The sequence below is a fragment of the Macaca fascicularis genome, chromosome 14, assembly GCF_037993035.2.
Source record: "Macaca fascicularis isolate 582-1 chromosome 14, T2T-MFA8v1.1".
Taxonomy (NCBI): Eukaryota; Metazoa; Chordata; class Mammalia; order Primates; family Cercopithecidae; genus Macaca; species Macaca fascicularis.
The window spans coordinates 117,007,354-117,031,834 of record NC_088388.1 but is presented as its reverse complement, the minus strand read 5'-3'; the positions used below and the strand labels follow the sequence as shown (position 1 = coordinate 117,031,834).

The following is a 24,481-nucleotide window of genomic DNA, read 5'->3' as shown; positions in this document are numbered from 1 at the left end:
ATCATTACCACTTGAAAGTCTCTCCAATCACTTTCCTGAACCCTTTTCAATAACACAAGAACAAGTATCTCCTTTTTTTAAGTTTTTTTTTTTTTTTTTTCCTTTGGAGGCTGGGCCCAGGCTGGAGTGTGGTGCAGTAGCTGGGACTACAGGTGTGAGATTTACTTCTGGCTAAATTTTGTATTTTTAGTAGAGATGGGTTTTGTCATGTTGCCCAGGCTGGTCTTGAACTCCTGGACTCAAGTGATCCATCTGGCCTCCCAAAGTACTGGGATTACAGATGTGAGCCACTGGGCCAGCCTGTATGGAGTTTCCTTTAAATGGGACCATTCCCTGTTTTTAAATGACAATAAGTGTTTCCCCTTTCCAGAATCTTTAAAATAAATGGATTCCTCTAATAGTTTTGAAAATCCAACAATCATCCGAGTGAAGTCAAAAGGCAGGATTTGTATTATTTCTTGTTTTAGAGGGTAAAAATTTCTGGGGATTTCGTTCTTTTCAAAATGACTTTTTTATGCCCTCCCACCTGCTTTTTGAAATCCACCAACCACAATATTTACCCCATCCCCCTTTTCTCTCCCCCCATCTCTCTCTCTCTCCTTTACACACTCCCTCTCTCTCTCTTTTTAGCAGCAACATACAAGCCGGCCATATTAGAGAGATGGAAATAAAGCTTCCTTAATGTTGCATATGTCTTTGAAGTACATCCGTGCATTTTTTTTTAGCATCCAACCATTCCTCCCCTGTAGTCCTCGCCCCCTCAAATCACCCTCTCCCGTAGCCCACCCGACTAACATCTCAGTCTCTGAAAATGCACAGAGATGCCTGGCTACCTCGCCCTGCCTTCAGTCTCACGGGGCTCAGTCTCTTTTTCTCTTTGGGTAAGTTAGACTCACATCTGCATGCTCCCGAGGGTTCAGAAGTGTAGCCGCAACGTGAAGAGGATGGGGGCAGGGGATAGGAAAGAAGACATTGCTAGTGCTTCCCTCTGTGTCCTTGGGAGGGGAGGTGCTGGGGACTGGAAGGGACGTTGCTGGGGAGTGCAGAACCCTGGGACTACTTAGTCACAGAAATGTTGGGTCAGGGGATCTGAGTGTTGCTGGGGGCTGACAGTGGTCAAGGGAGGTGAATCTTCTTTGGATTTCCCCTAAGTGGACCAGTGTGGGGGTGGGGCAGAGAGTGGATTGACCTGCAGTATCTTCAGGGATTTTTTTTTTTTTTGTAGCTGCCGCAAATGTGGGGTCCTGGGACTTAATGTTCCCTTAAGGGGCTTCTTTTCGGAACCTTGATCCTGGTGGATTTAGGGTGTTAGGAGAGTGTGCGGGGGAGCTGGTGGCAGAAAGTTGAGTCTGGGTCTGGCTTCCTGGCACTCGGTCTCACTGATCTGTTGGAACGTGTGTGGGAGTAGGTGGGAAGCGGGCTTGGGGAATGATGTCTGGGTTGGGAGGAGACCTGCTGAGGCACGCACTGATGGAGAAGGCACCTTTGGCTTGGGCCCGATGGAATGGAGGAGGGGCCAGGTGTAGAGATTCAGGAAAAAATGGAACCCATGGGCTGAGCGAGGTTGCGGCCCTTTAAATCCAGCCTCAGAACTGCCCAGTCCAGTCTTGCAGACTGTCCTGTCAAGTAGCCCCAAATGTTAATTTTGTATTTGACCACTCAGAGACTTCCTGGTGGGGAAGTGGGCTAGAAAGTTATTTGCAAGCCTGCTTTGTAGAGTTTCATTCTTGCTCCTAAACTTACTTATTGCTGGAGCAGCAACTGAGAGTCAAGTCCAAGGACTTGATGGCAATATTGGCCACCACAAAGCCTCTCTCTCTTTCTGTGGCGTGATGTGCTGGGTTTGGGGTAGGAGTGCTAAACACAGACAGTGCAGAGGCCCTGCCAGCCTGCTTTGCTGAGTTACTTGGCATATTAACATCAGGGCAGGAATGCTATGGAATCTCCGGCAGGACCTGGGTTTCAAGCCACCTTTGTCATTTACGTAATGACCACAGGCAAGTTACTCAACCCCTCTGAGCTTCAGTTCCCTTCTGGGTAAACTAAAGAATGCCTACTGCCTGGCGTGTTTGTGATCCAGGCACGGCAGGAACTTAAGAATGGCTAACGTAAGAATGCTTTTCGTGAGCCCAGGCACTGTGTGTCTTGTTCAGCCCTCACAGCAATCTGAGGTAGATTCTATTATACCTCAGGTTACAGGGAGGAAACAGATGACTACGGTAACGGGTAACGGGTAATGGGAGCTGAGATTTGAACTCCCTGGGTCTGACTTCACCACATTCTCTTAAACATTGGATTCCACTGCCCCCAATGTTCAAGAAATGGCACTGCTGTATTAACAGTACCTAATTGATCAGTCTCAGGACAGGCTGAAAGAGGGGGAGTTGGGTGAGTGGACTGTTGCAAGGAGCCCCAGATGGAGGACAGGACCCTTCCCTCAGGAGTTAGGAAGTGCTCCCTGCAGGAGAGAAGCCGCCTGGTGAGAGCCATGGCTAAGTAAAGTTAGAAAGGGGGCTCAGTGACCAGGACCCAGAGCCCTGGGCTATGGCAGGGAAGAGGGAGTCTGGGATGAAGAGGTCTGAGTGTTGGGGGTGAGGAGATGGTGGTGGGAGGCAGCTAAAGCTTCTGCAAAGCTGAGTGGGAGAGGACACAGGAATGGGAATCCTGAACTTGAACTTGAATTTGATTGGTGCTGTAATGAGGCATGTCCCTGGCACTCCAATGCTGAGGGCTGAGTTGACAATGGAACTTTGGTGGTGTTGCAGTAGCATCGATCCCCGGGATGGAGGATGCCACAAGTGATGAGGGAGGGGACTCTGTCGGGGCTGGGCTTGTGGGGATGACTATGGAGGTGACCATAAGAGAAGAGGGCCATAAGAGAAAGGGCAGGTGGGCAACCAACTGTACCCACAACAGAAGCACATGAGGCTAGTTTTAGCTAGAAACAATGCAAATGACTGGACTTCCCTCAAGTTTTTCTTGAGACCGTTAACTCCACAGTCACTGGCCTGCTTACCAATGTATGGATTATGTTAGAGGAGGCATAGAAAGTGGAGTCTGGGCTGAGCACGGTGGCTCACGCCTGTATCCCAGTGCTTTAGGAGGTTAAGGTGGGAGGATTGCTTAAGGCCAGGAGTTGGAGACTAGCCTGGGCAACATAGCAAGACCCTGTCTCTACAGAAAAAAAAAAAAAAAAAAAAAGAAAGAAAGAAAAAAGAAAAAAAGAAAAATGAGCCAGGCATGGTGGCGTGTGCCTGTAGTCCTAACTGTTCCAGGATGCTGAGGTAGGAGTATCAAGAGTTCCAGGCTGCAGTGAGCCGTGATCACGCCACTGCACTCCAGCATGCGCAACAGAGCCGAACCCTGTCTCTTAAAGAAAGAAAGAAAGAAAGAGAAAGAAAGTGAAGTCTGGTCCTCACTCTGGCCCACTGCACACACCTGCTGCTTGTGGTGGCAGGGACCCAGACATGGAGAGAAAGCGGTCTTTTCTTCCTTTAGTCGACTTTATTGAGCCCCAGTCTGTGCCACCCACTGTCCTGGGTGCCAGGGATACCAAGATGAATAAGAATCAGTTCCCCGGAGCCTCTTGAGGGAAACAGGCCCATAAACAAATCATAACAAGACAACATTGTATGTATGGTAACAATAATAGCAATAGTGATCATCAGAGTCGCAGCTAACTTTTGTCCAGGCCATGTGCTAGGCACTGTGCTGAACTTCATACAGACAGTAAGTCACTTAATCCTTACAACAGCCCTACGAAGTTGGGCTTATTGTCCCCTATATTGCAGATGAGGAAACTGAGGCACTGGGAGGTTAACTATCCTGCCATTCTGCCCCCAAGTCATGTGGAAGAGATAGGAACAGGGCTTGGGTGAGGACAAGGACACTGGGGAAACAGTCACTGAGGCTAATGTGCTGTGAGCTGGGACCTGAAGAATAAGTAGGAGGGCCCCAGGGACAGGAGAGCAAATGAGCTTCCCAACCTGAAGCAAAAATATGTGCAAAGGCATGGAGAAGGGAAGCAAGGTGGTGTTTTCAGAAAAAATCAGAACTGGGGTCACTGGAGTGAAGGAGACCTGGGGGGATGGGGGCTGGCAGGAGATGAGGCTAGGGTATAAGTTGGCCTCAGATGGCAAAGGGCTTGGAAGCCGTGCCCAGGAGCCTGGACTCGATGCTGAAAGCAGTGGGTAGCCGTTGGAGGTTTGGAGGTGAGGAGTGATGAGGGTGGGTTGCTCCTGGCTGCACGAAGATGGGCTAGAGTGGCTGGGGTTGGGGAGGCCCTGGAGCAGGAAGGGTCTGGATGGTACGGCAGTGCAGGTGCGGAGATACGGGCTGGAAGCCACACTCACCTGGGAGGCAGGAGCTGCCCTGGGAGACAGTTCATCTGTTTAGATACTAAAAAAAAAAAAAAAAGGAAATAATTACCTCATAGTTTGCTGTAGGGTGGAAAGAGGAGTGAAGAGATTAACTTCCAGTCTCTGCAAGAGATAGCATTTGGCAGATGAGCAAATTTTCATAGTCACTGCAAGATGGGCTAGTTAGAACAGTGGATGACACGGTGCCTGAGGGCCCAGATGTGCCTTGGAGACAGCAGGGGGCCCGCCACTGCTGAGGTTTTGGATCTAAGATCAGAAGTCACAGCCCGTTGATGATCATTTCCCTTCTGTGAGTTGAAAATCGGAGACACAGGCCCCAGACCTGGTCTCAAATGGGACAACCAGGAAGACTGCGCGCCTCCCTTGTATGGAGGTTCCTTTAAATGCAACCACTCCCTGCTGGCCGGCCTGCCTGGAGTTGGACCTGCCATATAGTCGGCAAGAGATCTGGTACCCCAGATGTCTTGGGATGGGGCTCACTTCCCCACTCAGCTTCAGTGCCTCAACGCTGCCTGGAGCCAGGCAGACTAGCTTCAGATTCTAGCTTCGCCTCTCACTAGCCGTGAACTTGGGTTCGTCTCTTAACTTCTTTGTGCTGCATCTTCCTCATCCGGAATGTGGGAGTGATAACAGGGTTTTGTTAGTATTAAATGAGGTGATATGTGTAGAATGCTTAGACAGTGCCCGGCTCGTTGTAAGCATTTTGTAAGGGTTTGTGGCTGTGAAGTCCTTTCTGTGGCCTTGGCCATGCATTCGGGTGCTCTCCCGAAGCAGGAGAGTTAATCAAGAGACCAGAGTTTTGCTCACAGCTGTGATCTTATTGAGCCATGGCCCCCTCCTTTTTAATGAGGGCCCGGACTGGCGGAAGGTCTGAGGCCCAGCACCCTAAAGCTGCTGGGATTCTGGTAAGGTCACAGGCTCACGTGGGGATCTTGGATGAGGGGCTAGGAACCGTGACTCTGGCCTCAGCTTGTCCCTATTCTCTGCGTGTGGCTCTCATGGCCTCTCTTTCCTCATCGATAAAACAGTAGGGCTAGATCTACGGTTTCTGATCTCAGCTCCAACTCTGGCTCCGGATCCCACGCTCCCTCGCCGGATGGAACTTGACGTTTCACCTCTGTGACCACTAGAGGGCACGCGTGTTCCGCCCGGTACCTTCTGCAGTGCCGCGCTGCAGGGTGGGGAGGGGGAGCCCGCATTGCACCTCTCTGGCTGCCCCAGTCCTGCGGGCCAGAAAAGGCGCCCCCGCACTCCTCTCTACCCTGCCCTCCTCCACGGCAGGGTGCTAGCTCCTTCGAGATGGTGGAGTTCAAGTTCTAATCTGGAGCACTGCCTTGGGCTTGGTGGAGGGGGCGGGCAGAGGCCCGCGCAGGGTCAGCCGGGCTTCACAGAACGCAGACTTTTTGGCCTGAAGAGCCCCTGGGAAGATAATCGACCTCCCAAGGGAAGAGCTAGAGGGGCAGCACATTCCTGGGATGGGAGGTAAGCTCAGGACAAGCACTATCAATGCCTTCCCTCAGAGCTCTGTGCCTCTGCAGATAGAGATGCTGTTGGCATTTTCTGCCCACCTCCTCCCTGGCTGGTGCGGTGCCAGATGCTTTCAGAATGGTGATGAAAGTGCAGGAGATGGAATTGGGCTTTGTTCTTCCTGGCAGGGGCCCACTCATCCTCCCCAGGCCGTACTCCCCTAATGAGCACTTAAACTCACACCTGGAATCCTCAGCCCTGGGCTCCTCCTCTAGAAAACGCAGATGGTGACGCCTGTCTCCCAGCTTGGAGAACAGATGAGGTCCCCATGCCTACCCCTCCATCCAGGGCTGCTTCCAGTTCAGAGAATCTCTGGTTCTTAAGTCCTACCACTTGCCCTGATCGCTCGGGCCAGGGGCGGGGCCGGCAGAAGGGTGCTCCAGGCAGATGTTGATGTCCCTGCAGGCTGCAGGGCAGCTGCTTCTGCAGCTTTGTGCAGGGGAAAAAAAAAAAAGTTTGAAAAATAGGAGCCCTGCAGGCCTGGGCTGTTTGCCAACTCCTAAGGACTGGCTGGAGGGGACAGTCTCCAAGGTGCCCTCAGGCCAGGCCAGATGCTCCCCTAGAAGCCCTTCCTGTTTGCAAGGCAGAACTTGGGGAGAATTGAGGATAATAGCAGCTACCATTTGCTGAATACTTACTGCTTATTTTCATTATGGAAACAACCCTGGGGGATACGCGTCACCAGCTGCATTTTACAAAGGAGCAGCCCCCACTCTCCCAGCTTCTGATGCTGGAGCTGGGATTGAACCCAAGTCTAGTCGCATCCCCTTGTCTATGCTATTCCCACATCAGCCACTATTGGGCTCGCCTGGACAGCCTCCCAGCACTCCCCAACCCTGCAGGGACCTCCTATCACACTCCAAAGAGGAAACTCCTAATTCCGCATGCTGGCCCACAAAGCCTTTGTGAGCTGGTCCCTGCCTTACTCTCGGACCTCAGGTCTCACCATGCGCCCCCTTGGTCACTCTGCTCCCTCTGCCTCAGGCACACGAAGCTCCTTACAGTCACTGGGACTTGGCCCCTGGGAGTACCCCTGCCTGGGAACTCGACTCCCTCAAAACTTCAACGGGCTCACTCCCTCACTTCAGGCGGGCACTGCCTGCGTGTCCCCCTCACAGCAGGCTTCCCTGCCCACCCAACATCAGACAATGCCCCTCTACCTTGCCGTGTGTCTCTAACCTACAACTCCATGATTTTTTTCCTTCTTCCCAGAATATAAGCTTCATGATGCAGTGACTCTGCCTATCCTGTTCACAGCAGTAACCCTCAGGGCCTAGACTAAGTGCCTGGCACACAGTAGGTGATTTATAAATATTTGGTAAATGAGTGAATGAATGACGCTGAACACTGCTGTTTATCCTCCATAAAGAAAGGGAACCTTCTGAGATAAGGTTCTTGAGGATACGGGCAGAGCATCTTGGAATGAAGGCTAGGGCTCAGGTGAGTCCAGTGAGGTGCCTGGGGCGTGACATTTAAGGAGGTAGTTCCATGACCAGAGAGTGGATGCCCCTTAAGTGTCTTGCCCCAGGCCCCTCGCTCACCTCCCTATAGGCTCTGTCCTGCTTAGAATGTCAGAGTGGGACAGGCCTTTCTCAGCCCCAGCACCAAGGTCTCCTGGCCTACATCTAGTGTTCCTAATAGGACTCCTCCACAGAACCAGCAGCTCCTACCCTGCCCTCCTGTAGCAGCTCCTTGCCGTGGTGTCTCCAGGTCTGACATCTCCAAGAGGGACTCCTGTCCCTGTAGACCCATCAGCTGGTCCTTGGAATGGTGCCTCACCTTCTGGGGCACCTCTTCCCTCCCACAGCTTGTCTGCCCTCTTTCTTGTCTGTCACAAGCCTGAGGAAGGTAGGGGGCTGGGCTGTGCTGGGACACAGCTTTGCTCTGTCCCTGGGATATGGAGAGTGAGGCCTTCCAAATCTCCAGCTATTCTCAGGCTGCTGCCCTGAGAACAGAACTGCAGGGGAGCCCTCAGTTTCAGCTGGAAGGGCTTTGGCCCAGCAAAGATGGTTCGAAGTGGTGAGAATAAGGGGGAAACTGAGGCAAGCATAGTGAAGCCCCTGTCTGTGGTCTTCTGCTAGCATATGACAGAAGTGGGGCAAGTGTGGTGGGGGCGGGGGTTGCCTAACAGTGGTTCTAGAAAAGGCTTGGGGCCATTTGGCTGCCCCTGGCTTGACAGGTGACGTGATGATTTGGTCTCTCTCCTCCCCTACCTGCTCTGCCACCCCACTTTGCCTCAAAGACCATATCTGGTGCCCCATATGTGCCTGCCCACTCCACGAGTATGGACTGGGGAGGCTGAGTGGGCCCCTGCCAGGAAGAACGAAGCCCAATTCCATGCGGCTTGCACCTGTACTCCCAGCTACTTGGGAGGCTGAGGTGAGAGGATCACCTGAGCCCAGCAGGTTGAGGCTGCGTGAATCATGATTGCGCCACTGCACTCCAGCTTGGGCAACAGAGACCCTGTTGCAAGTAACAATAACTCCCACCTCCTGACTAACTGGCGCTGTCGAGGACCCAGTCCCCTGCCCAGTCCCCTGCCGGTTGCTCTGCTCTGCCTCATCCCCCAACACCCTCAGGCACAGAGGGCTTGCCCCTCCCCAGCCCTTTCAGCCAGACTCCTCACTAGCTTGTGGCTTCGTCTGCAGTGCCACCAGGACGGAGCATGGAGGTCACAGTACCTGCCACCCTCAATGTCCTCAATGGCTCTGATGCCCGCCTGCCCTGCACCTTCAACTCCTGCTACACAGTGAACCACAAACAGTTCTCCCTGAACTGGACTTACCAGGGGTGCAACAACTGCTCCGAGGAGATGGTGAGTCCTGGGCTGAAGGCGGGAGTGGGGGAGGAGGCAGGAGCCCCGCAGCATGAAGGCCCCGTCCCACCATCGGCCCCCGCGCTGGACTAGGCCCCAGAGGACCCTGGGTGGGCTGCGTGCCCTGGAGGCTTTGACACAAGGTGTGCTGCGCACCCTGGTGCCTCCTAGAGGTAACTGCCTCTCTTCCCCAGGAAAAGGGTAGTTAGGAAGAGGGGGCATCCTCGCTGTCCTTGTAGTTGCTTGCTCATTCAGCCGCCCAGCTGCCCATCCTGTCCCTCGCTCCATCCCCAGTTCCTCCAGTTCCGCATGAAGATCATTAACCTGAAGCTGGAGCGGTTTCAAGACCGCGTGGAGTTCTCGGGGAACCCCAGCAAGTACGATGTGTCCGTGATGCTGAGAAACGTGCAGCCTGAGGACGAGGGGATTTACAACTGCTACATCATGAACCCCCCCGACCGCCACCGGGGCCATGGCAAGATCCATCTGCAAGTCATCATGGAAGGTGAAGGCTGGGGTGCCAGCTTCGGGGCCCTGACCTTTCCCACCCACCTACTCTGTGCAGCACTCGCTCAGGGCACTTTGGGGAGGCCATGCCTTCCTGAGGGTGGGAGCAACCATTTGTGCTACATAGAAGGAATCCATTTTCTTCCCTCTAGTCCTCAAGAACCTGGGAACATGTCCCAGAGAGTCCTGGTAATGATATAGACTATAATCCCGGTCTTAATGATGGGGCTGGGCGTGATGGCTCACACTTGTAATCACAGCACTTTGGGAGGCTGAGGCAGGCAGATAGCTTGAGCTCAGGAGCTCGAGACCAGCCTGGGCAACATGGCAAAACTCCATCTCTACAGAAAATGCAAAAATTAGCTGGGCATGGTGGCTGGCACCTATACTCCCAGCTACTTGGGGGGCTGAGGTGAGAGGATCACCTGAGCCCAGCAGGTCGAGGCTGCAGCGAATCATGATTGCGCCACTGCACTCCAGCCTGGGCAACAGAGCAAGACCCTGTTTCAGATGACAACAACAACAATAATAATGACGGTGATGATGGCAGCTTTCATTTATTGGGCACCTCTATGTCTCAGTCGTAGGGCTAAGCTCTGTTTATGCACTATTTCATCCTCATGAAAACCTTCGAGGAAGGTATTATTATTAACCCCATTTTACAGGTTAGAAAACTGAGGTTAGAGAAGATAAGTTACTTAAGGTCATGCAATTCATAAGTTGTACAATCAGGACTCAAATTTGGGTCTGGTTTGATCTTAAAGTTCGTGCTCTTAAATACTTCATCACACTACCTCCTCTGGGGCCTTTGGGTGTCCTGGGATTTGAGGGTGGGGGCACTTCAGGGTCAGTCACCTGGATTGCTTTTTGGCTTTGCTAAAGTCCTGTCCGCGGAGGAGAGTAAAGTCAGGGTGGTTCCACGCATGCCATGGGTAGTGGGGTGGTGGGGAGGCCCCTTTCCCAGCCCTGGTGCTCAGTGGCTCTCCTTCCTTTCCAGAGCCCCCTGAGCGGGACTCCACGGTGGCCGTGATTGTGGGTGCCTCTGTCGGGGGCTTCCTGGCTGTGATCATCTTGGTGCTGATGGTGGTCAAATGTGTGAGGAGAAAAAAAGAGCAGAAGCTGAGCACAGATGACCTGAAGACCGAGGAGGAGGGCAAGACGGACGGCGAGGGCAACCCGGATGATGGCGCCAAGTAGTGGGTGGCCGGCCCTGCAGCCTCCTGTGTCCCGTCTCCTCCCCTCTCTGCCCTGTACAGTGACCCTGCCTGCCCGCTCTTGGTGTGCTTCCCGTGACCTAGGACCCCAGGGCCCACCTGGGGCCTCCTGAACCCTCCACTTCGTATCTCCCGCCCTGCACCAAGAGTGACCCACTGTCTTCCATCTGAGAAACCTGCCATGCTCTGGGACATGTGGGCCCTGGGGAGAGGAGAGAAAGGACTCCCACCTGCCAGTCCCTGGGGGAGGCAGGAGGTACGTGTGAGGGTCCCCAGAGAGAAGGGAGTGGGTGGGCAGGGGTGGCGGAGGAGGCCGCCGTCCACCTGCCCAGTGCTTGGCCTGGCAGTGGCTTCAGAGAGGACCTGGCTGGGAGGGAGGGCTTCCCTGTGCTGACAGAGCTCCCTCAGGAGGGCTTGGCCTGGCATGGCTGTGCTCCTCCCCTGCTCCCAGCCCAGAGCAGCCGTCAGGCTGGAGGTGACGATGAGTTCCTGAAGCTTGGAGGGGCATGTTAAAGGGATGACTGTGCATTCCAGGGCACTGAAGGAAAGCCAGGGCTGCAGGCAAAGCTGGACATGTGCCCTGGCCCGGGAGGCCGTATCTGGCCCTCGTTTCCATTGCTAGTGGCCTCCTTGGGGCTCCCGTTGGTTCCTAATCCCTTGGGACTGTGGATGAAGCCAGACAGAAGGGCAGCTCCAGGTAGGGGGTCAGGTTCCACAGAGGGCACCCACCAACAGAGGCCAGTTTCAAAGTCAGCTGAGGGGCTGAGGGGTGGGCCCCATGGTGAACACAGGTTGCTGCAGGCTCTGACTTCTCCCTGGGGTAACCACCCTCACCTGGGCGGGGGCAGCCAAGGCTGGGAAATGAGGAGGCCATGCGCGGGGTGGGCCAGCTTTCTTTGGGGCGTCAGTGAGAACTCTCCCAGTTGCCCTCGGTGGGATTTCCACCTGGCTTTTAGCTGCAGAGAGGGAAGGGAAAGTCTGAGGCCAGCATGAGGGCAGGCCTTGGAACCTGAGTCCCCAATGGCAGCCCTGTCCCATCTGTGGCCACGCTACTCGCTCCTCTCCCAACAACTCCCTTCATAGGGACAAAAATGGCAATTGTAGGCCAGGCACGGTGGCTCACGCCTGTAATCCCAGCACTTTGGGAGGCCGAGGCGAGTGGATCACCTGAGGTCAGGAGTTCAAGACCAGCCTGGCCAACATGGCAAAACCCCATCTCTACTAAAAACACAAAAATTAGCTGGGCATGGTGGCGTGTGCCTGTAATCCCAGCTACTTGGGAGGCTGAGGCAGGAGAATCGCTTGAGCCTGGGAAGCGGAGGTTGCAGTGAACTGAGATTACACCACTGCACTCCAGCTTGGGCGACATAGAGAGACTCCGTCCCAAAAAAAAAAAAAAAAGAGGGAGCCAACCATCACTGCCATTACACTCACATTCAATGGAAATTGGTTAGGCCTGAGAGAAGGAGCAAGAGACAGAAACACTGACTCTGAGAACACGACCTTGGAAGATCCTGAGATCAACTAGCCAAGTCACTCACTTACAAATGGGGAAACTGAGGTTCCAACTGACAGAAACTGAGGGTCCTGCCCTCTTCTCTGGCTCCTCAGTCTCCAGTTTGAATCAACAGAGCCATTGTTTTCCAGGTGGGAGGGGCCTCTGGGGCCTGGTCCATGATGGGGCGAGGTGGAGGGGTGGGCTCCTCTAGCCCTGCCCCTCTCCCAGGAGCCCAGCCCCTCTGGCCAGGACTGAGGAGGAGTGGAGGGAAGCAGGGAGGGAGGGCTCGAGCATGAAGGGCGCAGCTGCTGGCAAATGCCCCATTCCCTGCCCCAGCACTTCCCAGCCTTTCCAGGAGCTCAGCCCCACCCCTGCTCAGGGAGTCAGGTGCCCAGGGTAGGGAACAAGTCTAGGAAAGGGGGTGGAGACAGGACCGTGACAGTCTCAGGGACCAGTCCCTGCCTCTGCCCATCAGATGGCCAATTTGGGGAGAGAGCAATATCATCTGGGAGATTCAGCTTAATTCGCTTCAATTCAGCAACCATTTATTGAGCATCTATTACATGCCAGGCACTGTGCCGGGCACTGGGGATATACACAAAGCCATAAGCATTGGGGGCTACCAGGTTGGCACTGTAGGGACCAAGATTAACTTTTTGGTGCATCTAATTCCACCTCTGCGAGACACTGCTTCCAAGGCTACAATTGGGGAAGATGAAGAGATTCTAGAATCTGGGCCCTGGGAAGGGAGATACAGCAGGAAAGAGGGGCGATACAACAGGGTCAAGGGTGCAGAGGCCAGGCAGAGTGGGCACAGAATGGGGGATGGGCAACCAGCCTGGTAACACCTGGGTGAGGTGAGTGAGTCAAGCCCATCTGGAAATGCTAAACTCATCAGCTCAGTACCTAACTGCCAATCAACACACTGCCAATGTGGGTGGGCTAAGCCACCAGGATGCCTACAGCAGATGGACACTGCCCATACTCGAGCCAGCCAGCTGGGGGCAGAGAGGTGGGTGGTGGGCACCTCATGCCAGCTGAGACCAAGAGAGGTTGTATACATTTCTGCAGCTTGCAGATTTCATTTTTTGGGTCACTTTTAAAGTGTCCTTCTCTCCCAGGATGAGTGAGGATCTGTGCTGATGTTGGGAACTTATCTTTTTCCAGGATCCATAACATTTAGGGGAATTATTTGCGGGCTTTCCTAGTGTATTCTAAGAAGTTCTAACTCTCCCTCAAGAAGCCTAAGATTTCTGGAGTCTTTTTTCCCTCTGCCCTGACCAGTTGGGGCCCAGGAAAAGCAATGTCTCTTCATGGGCCTCAGGGCCCCGGCAGATGGGGCTGGGTCAGGAGCTATCTCTGTCCCAGGTGCTCAGCCCGCATATGCATTTTCTTCTGGAGCCTCTTAGAATCTCCTCCAGAGGACTCATAGAGCTGCCTCCCCCAGGACGGTGAGGTTGGGAGCAAAATGGGGCTTCTGTAAGTAGAGGTGGAAAACCAGTGAGATGTTTCCACAGCGGCCATTTCTCTACCGTTTCCTAACTTATGCTGACAAGTTTTTCCTCTTCCTACCGTGGGGTTCGAGCCCCACTTCTGGCTGCATGTTCCCACCACCATGCTCTGCTGGTTTCAGTCTGCTGACTTTCTCAACTGCTCCAGCCTCTCCTGCTCTCTCAGAACCTCCCCCTGCTCCCCCTCCCCCCAATCTGTCTTTTCCTCCTAATTAAGGGCCACTGCAAAGAGAGACGGGCTGGCTAACCCATGGGATTTAGCTTATAAGAACAAAGCACAATTTTTCAGGACTGAAATGCCTTGAGGTGCCTTGGAACTGGCTTTGGAAATAGCTATCTGCCCCCTAGCTATGGACTCTTCACAGTTATTTCCAGTTTATAAAAAGGAAAAGCTGATCGGATCCATATTTCTCTCTGCGTGTCTCCTTGGGAAGGTTGGGCTGGTAAATATTTGCAAGGTCAGGTTAAGCAGACAGACAATTGAAAACACTGGGCAGGTCCAAAAGGATAGTCCCAGGTCATAGGAATGGCTTGGTGCAGTTAACGGGTGATGAAGCAAGAAATCTTCCTTCCTACTTATGTCTTAAGGATGGACAGCCTGTGTCTCTTGCTGTGCCTCTTGCTGGCGTCTTCCTTTATTGAAGCTTGCTGATGCACTGTACATAGTCTCTCTATATAGGTATAGATATATTATATATACAAATATCAAACATCTCACCACACCCACCCCAAAAGTTACACTGTGTGTGTGTGGGGAGGTGTAATCACTTCTCAGTGTTTTGAGTTGATTCACCAAAGGCAAATTTTGGAATGTTCTTGCGCTTTGTGCACTTGGAGGGGAAAACCCAGCTACATATGCACTTTCTCGGTTGTGTGTGCTATAGAGAGGTTGGAAGGGGTGGTTGGAAGGGGAGAGAAACTGAGATGGCCCTCTATGACCCGACTGCTGGGATGTATCTGCTTTTGGGAGCAGACTGAGTTTCTTTTGCAATTTGTCTTATTGTTTGGGTCTACTGGCGACAATAAACTGTCTCCCCTGAAAATCCCTCGAGTGTGGCTTTATTCAGGGGTTCAGGGCAGGGTAGGCCGAAGCTTTGCCAGGATCTTAACTGGAACCCTAGGTGCTCCTTGCCTGGTAATCCCATTGGTGCTGCCAGATCTCCAGCATCTGAGGGCCTCAACGCCCCTGCCTCACAAGGGGAATGTTGTCTAACCCACACTTGTCCCCCCACAGATGTTTCATCCCTTTGCCTTCCCCAGCCCCCTGGGGACTCTGCCCACCCCGAGACAGGGTGACTGAACACCTACTTCTTGGAGGGCTCTCGATTATTTTGGGGATGAAGACAACCCTGGAAGCTCCCACGGCTGACTGTCATGCGGATGTTGCCTGTTCTTTGCACGAGCAGACAGGCCATCCTTCCTGCTCTGTTCCCCAAAGGTGCTGGATTAGACATTTCTTTTGCCTCCTCTGGACTCAGGAAGAATAGATGACAGCTGGTCAGAGTCTGCCCTCATGCAATTCATGGAGAAGGGTGGCTGTGGGAAGGTTCAGGTGGCTCATGTCCCATCTACATACTGCTGGATCCTATTTACATGTGCCAAAGCAGCCCTAAGAAGTTTAGGACCAAAGGCGACCTCCTGGCTAGGGGCTCCACTGTCCAAGACAGGCCTTTTTTTCCCTCCCTTGCTCTCCATTCTTCTGTCTCTTTGCATCTCTCCTTCCCTCCCTTGCACCTCTCTCTCTCTCTCTCCTAGGAGGCTTACCAGGCTTACCTTCCTCTTCCTACCCTGAGGTTCGAGCCCCACTTCTGGCTGCATGTTCCCACCACCACACTCTGCTAGTTTCTCAACCGCTCTAGCCTCTCCTGCTCTCTCAGAACCTCCCCCCGCCTCCCCGCCCCCATCTGTCTCTTCCTCCTAATTAAGGGCCACTGCAAAGAGAGACGGGCTGGCTAACCCTTTTCAGCAAGGAAAACCTCAACTCGCTGAATGGCAAAGACATACTTAGGTAGTTGGTTCCTACTTTTCTCTTGGTTTCTGTCTCATTCCTGTCTGCTCCCTGGTGATCCAGAGACCCTCACCAGTGGTTAGTAGTTAGGAATACGCCAAGAGGACCTTGATATTGGTAGTTCTAATGGTTTAAAGGATGACAGCTGCCATTTGGGAGAGAAGTCAGACCGGAGGGGGCAGCGTTAAACAAAGGTGGCTGGTATTCAACAGCACCAAAGTTCCCTTGGTTTAAAAGAATGTCTATCCCTGGAGCCTGAGTCCTTCCACGAATGGGGTGTTGGCGGGGAGGGTGCTTCTCCACTTAACAGATAGGAACATCTGGGCAAGGGACATGGGCTGAGCTGCAGAAGGCACCAGGGATTCTGGTTGGTTCCTTCCAGGATGGACACAGGCCCCTGATATTCAGCCAGGCCAGCAGCATCTTCCTCACTGGGCTTTTCTCCCAAACACTTGGTTTTGGGGGCCAGGTGGCAAAGGGACTAGGAACAGTTTGCCCCAACAGATTGAGAGTTCTTCCTATGGGCAAAGAAAAGGGAGCAAGGCCCTGGGGAAGAGGGCCTTGGAAGTCACAAACTGAGTCTGGTTTCTGGGAAGGCTGGATTTGGTTCAGGCAGCTCCCCTAAATTTGGGTTCTTTGGCCCGGCCTGCCTGGGGCAGGGTGGATTAATTTCGATTGCAGAATGAGCTGCCTTGGTCAGGGAAGGGATAGCTCCTACCCTGGTGCTCAAAATGATTGGTGTCCTGTGCCCCTCAATTGGGATGGAGATACCCATCCAAGAGCCTCCCAGTTCCCACTGGACACCCCATGCGTGGGATATCCCAGGGGGATAGCCATCGGCCTGCCCATGGACGGTTGCTAGGGAGTAGGTCAAAAGGAGTAGGGGTGACAGAGTAGACCTTTGCAACAGCAGAGATGGGAGGGCCCCCAGGAATACCTGTCAAGGCTCCTCATTATTCTAAAGGGGAAACTGAGGACCAGAACAGAGAAGTGACATGCTTAAGGCGACATGATGAGTCAAGCACAGACAGAGTCTGGCACTGGGTTCCGAGTCCGCTGTGCTTCCTGCAGTCCACAGGTGCTGCACCTAGTGCTTGACACAACAGCACACACCAGCCCAGGCCCCTCCCCTGCTCTCCCCAGCTTGGCCTGAGTTGGTGCAGAAGAGGCACTCATGCTTCCTTAAGGGCCCAGTTTTCAAAGCTGAGGTTCAGAGAGGGAACATGATTTGCCCAGTCATACAGTTGGCTAATGAGTGAGCCTTGGATAGAACCCAAGTCTCTCTTCCCCCAGTAAATGCCTTCCCTAGGCTGACCTGATGTCCCTGGGCAAATAGGCTCATGTCCTTTGGCACTAGTTCCCGGAGTTCCGTTCCCATCCCCCATCAGCATGACGTGCCTCATGTCAGTTTGCATAGGGGCCCTTCTTAGGTTACCTATCTCCCTTCCATCTTGCAAGGGTGGAAGGTAGTATCAAAACATCTTCAGGTGACAGGAGCCTGGGATAGTGTCTGGTGGGGTGCAGGCTGGGCAACTGGACACAGGACAGGAGGACAGGCCCCCACTAGGTCTCCTGGCCTTCTTCATTGGCTTTTTGGGGGCTCAGAAGGTCTGCGCAGGAAGGGCTCTGCAGGAACCCTTCTCAGAGAGCCCTAGTAGCACTGCTGCCCCCCACTCTTCCTACAGAATCTCACGCCGAAACCCACCATATTTCAGTCATTCCTGGCTGCCTGCTACCAGGCTGATGTCCAGAGTGCCAGCTACTTCTTAGGACAGGCTCCAGCAACCCAGTGGATGAGGGCTCCGGAGGGCCTGGGGAAGGAAGCCCCGCTGAGAACCACATCCTGGCATCCTGACATGGCACACGGATGTGGTGGGGGGCGGTTAGTGGAGCCTAGCCTGGGAGAAAAGGGAGCAAGGCCCTGGGGAAGAGGTGATGGGAATAGACGAGTTGGGATGGGGGAGTTGGTGGCCTGATTTGGCAACTTTTTCTTTTCTCTGGTAATAATGACCTCGAGGTCTAGGAGGTGCTGGGGAAGGAGGGGCAAGTGGGTGCCAGGCACTCAGCCTGGCTACTTGGGATTCCATGGGAGGGGTTTTCCCCTATGGCCCTGGCAAAGTCACCTCTATCCCAACCACAGTTGCCTCTGCTTCTCAAGTGGGATTCTCAGTAAACAGGTGGCAAAGGGACTAGGAACACTTTGCCCCAACAGATTGACAGTTCTTCCTGTGGGCAAAGAGGCAGAAGAGGAGGGTGTGTTTAGCCAGGAAAGGCAGTGTGCATCAGAGCTATTGACCGATAGAGTGGCCCAGGCTGTAGCCTCAGGGACAGGGATTAGACTTGTCCCATTCTGTCCCAAGGCAAGACATTAGGACTGGCAGGGAGAGACAGATACTGATCCAATGTAAATCAGAGCTGTGCAGGGGGTTGAGTTTTTGAGGTAATGAGATCCCCATCCCGGAAGGTATGTAAGCATAACTTGGGGGTGTTGTTGGGAAGATTCATATATCAGGTCATACTTTTAGATAGCCTTTAAGTTTACTGATAATGGCCCTCTGCATTCCTCATTTTAGGACTCAAATGATAGAAGTGGGACAGAAGTCTTGCTTGCCTGAAGATACGTATAACACATACACCAGCAAACATGCACACGTGTCTGGCCCTCTGCCTTCTTACTCAGTTGTGGTTTTCCCCAGGCTCCCTCTATACCCCTGTACCACTTTACCTGGTTCTTCTGTATCTGATTTATCCGTGGTGGGGATGTGGGGGGTGTGGGCAAACCTCTATGTACAGTGAGAAATACGCTGGGAGAGGGTGGGAAATTTGAAGCCAGGTGACCTTGGGGAGCTTCTTTCCAAAGATGAGGCCAAGTCTAACTTGCCTTCCTAGGCCCACTAGCCAGGTCAGAAATTCCCGTCTTTCCAGTCAAGACTGTAGATGGACGATACAAGTCCTCCCTGCCTCCCTCTCCCTGAGTGCCCCCAGCTTGGCCAAATCTGTCAACATCTCCCTCAACTCCCCCATAGCACGCTTATACCCGGAGGCTGTCCACGGGAGCTGAGCCTGCTGGAAGGGCTAAGGGGTGGATTTCATGGCCATCTTGAACTTTAAGGGCATTGAGGGAGGAAGGTATGGGACTCTTGGCTAGATCAATAAGAAGAGCCACTATTTACCGAGTGCCTACTCTGTGCCTGGTGCTGACCTAGGTATTCGATGTACATCAGCTTACTTCATCCTCAGGGCAACATCCCACCCAAATGCATTCTTTTCTCATTTTTACAAATGAGGAAACAAAGTTCTGTGGTGTTATAAGTATGTGTACAAACAAGGTGGCATAGCTAGGAAACAGCAGAGCCAAATTCACGCTCAGGGCCTGGTGAGGCCAAAGCTATCACATGACATCAGGAGAAAGGATGGTGAACTGGGCTCTTACAGACCAAGCACTTGGGGGTGGGGGAAGGGTGGCTTGGAGCCAACCCTAAAATGACCATGGACAACAACATAAGGGCAACACTGTGAACAGAGGCCATGCTTTCCCGGTGGGCCTCTCCTGCCCACCCCTACATGGCCCGGCCCTTGGCCCCACAGCTCTGTGCAAACAGCCACAGCATCTGCTGGCCACCTTCTCCTCTCCTGGCTTCTGGCTCCACTCCCTTCCTGCCAAAAGCCTGTGTATCCTCTGCTTCACCTACTGGGCAATTGTCTCCCTGTCCCCACCCGTCCCCTTCAGCCTGAGCCACATTCCAAATTCTTTAAGTTGCCCTCGACTCAGGAATTCTCTCCTCTGCTCCCAGACCTCCTCTGTTCCTCTCATCTGCCCCCCACCATCTCTGCCACATTTCCTCTCCTGGTCCACATCCTCCCTCTCCCTCACTTTGCAAGACCCACTGCTCCCACACTAAATGCTCCTAATGCATGAAGCCAGAGCATCTGGGGAGTCCTGCCAGGTACTCCGTGCTATGCTGTGCTTCTGGCTTGCTCAGTCTGTCTCAGGTGCCCATTTCAGACCCAGCCAGGAGGGTATCTGGCTATTCAGCTGACAAGGCAGTCCTGCGAGAGACAGGCTGCAATGGATGACAAACCTTCCCAAAGCCTCCAGTTCCCAGCCCTCCCGAGTCACCGTCCTCCCTTGATGGACAGGCAGGGGGCCATGGTGACCCATGAAGTAGAGAGAGAAATATAGCTCTGGGGTGCTGGGTAGGTGGTTGACACCCTGCCCGGGGGCTTCAAACCCCACCCCAGTGTGGCCTATAGTAAAGAGGTGTCCAGGACTCACCCCGTCTCGGAGCTACTGCAAGGGCAGCACATGCCTGCTCCCGGAAGTGGGCGCACACCCTCTCCAGCTCGGGACTGGCCGGTGAGCATCCCTCTGGTCAGGATATTCCAGCTCCCTCCTCCCTCTGCCCTCCTCCTTCCAATGAGCTCATCTGTCTGGGGCTCCCTACCCACCTTAGCCTGAAAGGATGTTTGGACAGAACCTGGCAGAAAACAGAAACAGAGGAAGGGAGGGATTGAGGAGGTGGCTTCCTACCTGCCTCTGCCCAGAGCCCCTAGAAAGCAGAGGAGTGAGAAGAAGCGATCCACTCTCCTCGGGAGAAGGGTTCAGAAAGAGTTTGTCTTTACTCCAACTCGCTGGTGTGAGGTGGACTCTGTGTGGTGTTCCTTGCTGGACTGCTAAGCCTCGTGCCTGTGGGTTGGTTTGGTGCATGCTGTCCTGTTAACCCCCTCGGCACCTGCCAAACTTCAGTGGACGCTGAGACTCTGGCTGGGGCCAAGCTGGTGCTCTGAGCTGGAGGAAGGGAGTGGTGAGTAGGGAGGGGTAGAGGGCAGACCTTGGTGCAGCAGAAGGAAGCCTCCAAAAGTTTGTCCAGGTAGCGTCACCTAACCCCAACCCAAGTGGCAGAAGGATTTGCGCACATTTAACTTTAAGTTAGTGCAAGTAGAGAGAATCTCCTGCCTGCAGTTTCCCCATCCTGAGACGGGGGCTCTGGTTACAACCAGGGAGTAGCTCCGGGAAGGAGAGGGGCAGATGCATCTTGGTGTTGATCTGGAGAGGAGCTGTGAGGGGGGTGTGTGGTGGGGGAGGCGGGCTCCCTGCAGAGCCCGTTGTCCTCCAGCTCCAAGAGCCGAGTCAGCGCTGCGCTGAGCTCCCTCTGTTACCTGCAGTGCCCCGGCAGGAGCGCGAGGGTTTATGGGGGAAGAGGAGGGAGAGGGAGGCGGGCGGGCAAGGGCAATAGGGGAGCCAGAGTAGGAGGAGGCTCCCTGCCAGGCTCTTGTTACTTAGGAGGAGCTCCTCTCAAAATAGCGCTGGAGACCTCCCTGGAGCTCTCTGTTGCCCTTCCTCCTCTGCACAGGGTCTCGATGGCTGTCTGAGAACTGACAGGGGAGGAAGCACTTTCCATGTACCCACCCTGATCATCTGTACAAGGTGATCCCGCTCCAGGGGTGAATGCCTTCCAGTGTAAGGGCAGCTCTGGAGGCTGGCAGCTGGAGCTCGGCCCATTCCTGCCCACCCGACTTCCCCTAGGGCATGCTGATTCCTCTCTAGGCTGGCCCTCCTGGAAAACAGGCACCCACCCTCCTTCCTAGCTCAGATTCAGCTCCCTAGGAGGGCAGGGGAGAGGAGACCAGCTGAGTCAGTTGCTTGGTCTCTGAGGATTTTTGTTGGGCTTACTGCTTCAAAGAACCCTACGTGAATCCCCAAGGAAACAATCTCCTTCCCCTTAAATCTAGGCCTTGTCTCCTGCAGCCTGAGAGCGGGCAGTTCTCTGACAACTCTGTGGCACAGGGCCCAATCCGCCTCTGCATCTTTGAAAACTGGCTCTTCAATGTATTTCTGAGCTAGGCCACCCAAGAGCTGTGTGTGCATTACCCCATCACCAGGAATCGGGCTTGTCTGACCGTGGCTGGGGACTGTGTCCCCAGATACCACCCCTGCCCTCCCCCAAGGGACTTCCAGCAGAAGGGACAGGAGCCAAGGTGTGGTATCTGTTTCTTCCTGTCCCTATCCAGTGACTGGGGACTCTTGAGCTGGGTGAGGAGGTTCTAAATCAGGGAGGGCCCTGGAAAAGATAGTTTTAAAAGGTAAGAGAGAAGGAGCTCTGACCTTTTGACACCCTCTCCCCTGGCATCCTCAGTAGGAGCCTCTGAGTTAGATCGATGGGCTGGGTTTTTGAGAATTTTTGAGGAAAGTGCTCTATAAATGTAAAAATCCTCTAGCCCTTAAGCTAATGCATTTCCCAAGCACTCTTTCTGCCCAGCTGCGGAGCCCTCCTGGAGTTCTTTAGAGGAAAGCTGGGGGTGTGGATTGGGGAAATCAAGTAATGGGGGAGGTGCTAACCCTGACTTTAGCAGTAACTTTCTAGGTGACCTCGGGTTACACATTCTACCTCTCTGAGCCTCTTTCTTCCTCCCTAAGGCATGGGGATTGCCTATGGACCCTTCAAACTCTACGAATTGGTGAGGTAGCAGTGAGGTAGCAGGGAAGGTGGGGAGAGGGCACTGAGGACACTGGCCACCTTTTCCTGTCACCAGGATCTACAGATAACCCTGCAGCTCTGTCCCTCTCCTCCCCCTGCTCTGGGCAGGGGTCACTTTCCTTCCCTTTGGCTCACCGCCTCTCTCACCTCAGTCTAGGGCTCTGAGAAACATGACCCCTGCTGTAAAAATAAAGTGGTCAGTTTGTGTGCCTGGCCCTGCTGATCTAGTGCAAGGACCTCCTGGGGGAAGGACAGGGTAAGCCTTCCAACCTGGAGACACAGCGGGAGGCTCAGCCTCAGGGCCCACAGACCTCTTTAAGTTCAAACGGACTGAGTGTTTATCCTGTGCCTAGCAGTCTGCTAAGCACTTTTACATGCAATAATACCTCATTCCCTCTTTACGGCTAGGTCCACTTCTGATGTTGCAAGGCCTGGGGCGAGACTCCGTCTCAAAAAAAAAAAAAAAAAAAAAAACAAACAAAAAAACAAATGGAAATCATACATATGTCTAAATATTAATCAGGAAAGCAAAGTGTTAAGATTGATGTTTTATCATCTGCCTTTAATTACTTTTCCTTCATGATAACCTGGAAAACCATGTCCAAAATGAAACTTTCAGGCCATTCTCTGGTACACGCTCTTCTCTGGTCCTGTAGGCAGAGGGGCTCCTGTGCATGCCTGGGGTGTATGTCAAGTTCCATGCGTTCCCCACCACCTGCAAACAGCTGTCCCTTGCCCACTGCTCTAGCCCTTGAATGTACACCCGATATGGTCAGCTCTTGAAAGGACAGATCTGGGGAATAGGGGGAATTCCAGGGTTCCTGATACCCAGAGTACAGTCTGGAAGGGGAGGAGGTGCATGTCCCTGTCTGCCCTGCCCCCTTGGTCCCATGGACTCATTCTCCAGTGAGAAGGGGCATGGCCGGAGGAGGGCCAGAATGAGGGCCTTTGAAACCAGGAATCCAGGGCTGAGGCTCCTGTTGCCCAAGTCTAGGGGTAACATTGCTCTTAGTATGCCTAGGAGGCAAATATTATTGCATTCACCATTTTATAGATGAGGAGCAGAGGCTCCCCCGGAACACTGTGTAACTTGCTCAAAGCCATACAGTCATAAATGGTGGCGCTGCCGGAGCCTCTGTGCCACTATAGGGAAGGCAGCGACCCTCTCTCCTGAGAAAGCAAACAGACATTCAGCATTTTGCCTGCAACCTCAAGGGGTCCGCTGTTACTCCGAAGCCCACCCAGAGACCCCTGTTAAGAAGGTGGCGTGTTGGTGCCCCTGCAGCAGAAGTCAGACCATGAAGTGGGAGCAGGTTTCCCAGTTCGGACCAGTCCTAGACAGTAAAGATGGCCTGTGATGCAGGGAGGGTCTTGGATGGTTGGAAAGGTGCTCAGGAGGAGATCTACTCATTTACAGAACCACCAGCCCAAGTAGCACCGCTCAGGTGAAACTCTTTCACTTGGGACTGTCTGGGAAAAGGCTTACTCGTTCACAGCCTCGCCTCAGCCCTCTGACCTGGTTGTCACCTCGGACTCCTGCACCCCTACCCCAAAAGGGAGGCCGAGGGAGTCTGCGGTTCCGAAGAAAACCGGAGAGTTGGAGGAGGGCGAAAAGGCAGAGTCTGAGGGGGAGGGCCTAGGTAGGAAAAATGAGGAGCAGGGTGCAGGGGGAGGGAAATGGGGCGCAGGACACAGACCAGGAGCGGGCCGTCCTGCTCCCTAACCTGGAGCATGGCGATTTCCAAGGGGTCCATGGAGAAACGTGGGGCGGGGTGGCGGGTGGGGGAAGGGAGGGCGGGGGCAGTTTGCAATTGGAAAGCTCTGTTCCGGGCTTCCTAAAACAACCGCCGGAGTTGCTGAGCGATGGGGCTGAAGGTGGCGGGAGCGGGTCCCAAAGCTGCACGCGCGCCAAATCGCACGGCCACCGAGGAGGCGCAGGCTGCAGTAGGCAAGCCCGCACACGCCCACCCGTTGTTGCGGTGTCCGCTGCGGACTTTAGAGCGGTCTCTTGGCGGTCCTGGGAAAGGAAGCCACTAACCTTCCCGTGTTCCCCCAAGCAGAACAAAACAGCCTTCCAACAACCGAAAAGCTCCACCTCTACTCCCCTCTGAACTATGTTCCTAATTGGCAGCTCAGCGCATGGGATGATGCGGGTGGCTGCAGGCCGGCCCTGCAGTGCCAGCCGCAGCAGCCCAGCCCCACCGGAGAGGGAGTTGGGGGTATGGCCTGGTCCCGGGGCTCCGGGACCGCGAGGCGGGGCGCGCCCGGAAGGGTGCGCAGCGGGCGGGGGCTCCCTGGGCTCCGCGGCGGCCACCGCCCCTCCTGCGGCTGGAGCGCTTCCAGAGCAAAGGCGCAGCCTCGCTCGCCGCTGCGCTCGCTCAGTCTTCCTCCCGCTCCTGCTCCGGCTCCTCCTCCTCCTTCCCTCCCGCCGCGGCTCCAGCAGCCGGCTCCCAGCAGCGGGCGAGCGCGCCTCCCCCTCCGCTCCTTTCCTCCCCCTCCTCTCGCTCTCTGCCCGCTAACTTTCCCGAGCCCCGACCCGCGGC

General features: G+C 54.1%; 1 protein-coding gene across 2 annotated transcripts; it reads left to right on the top strand.

The window, feature by feature from the left end:
* The first annotated feature begins 618 nt into the window (after positions 1–618).
* SCN2B (sodium voltage-gated channel beta subunit 2) lies at positions 619–14,494 on the top strand. Of its 2 annotated transcripts, none has more exons than XM_005579786.4 (4): positions 619–881; positions 8,555–8,721; positions 9,016–9,226; positions 10,226–14,494. In XM_005579786.4, the coding sequence occupies exons 1-4, from the start codon at positions 812–814 to the stop codon at positions 10,423–10,425; spliced, it is 648 nt and encodes a 215-aa protein (XP_005579843.1). In that variant the 5' UTR covers positions 619–811; the 3' UTR covers positions 10,426–14,494. The 2 variants fall into 2 exon arrangements, with proteins under 2 accessions (XP_005579843.1, XP_065385099.1); XM_065529027.2 differs by lacking the exon at positions 619–881 and adding an exon at positions 5,540–5,861.
* Positions 14,495–24,481: the final 9,987 nt, after the last annotated feature.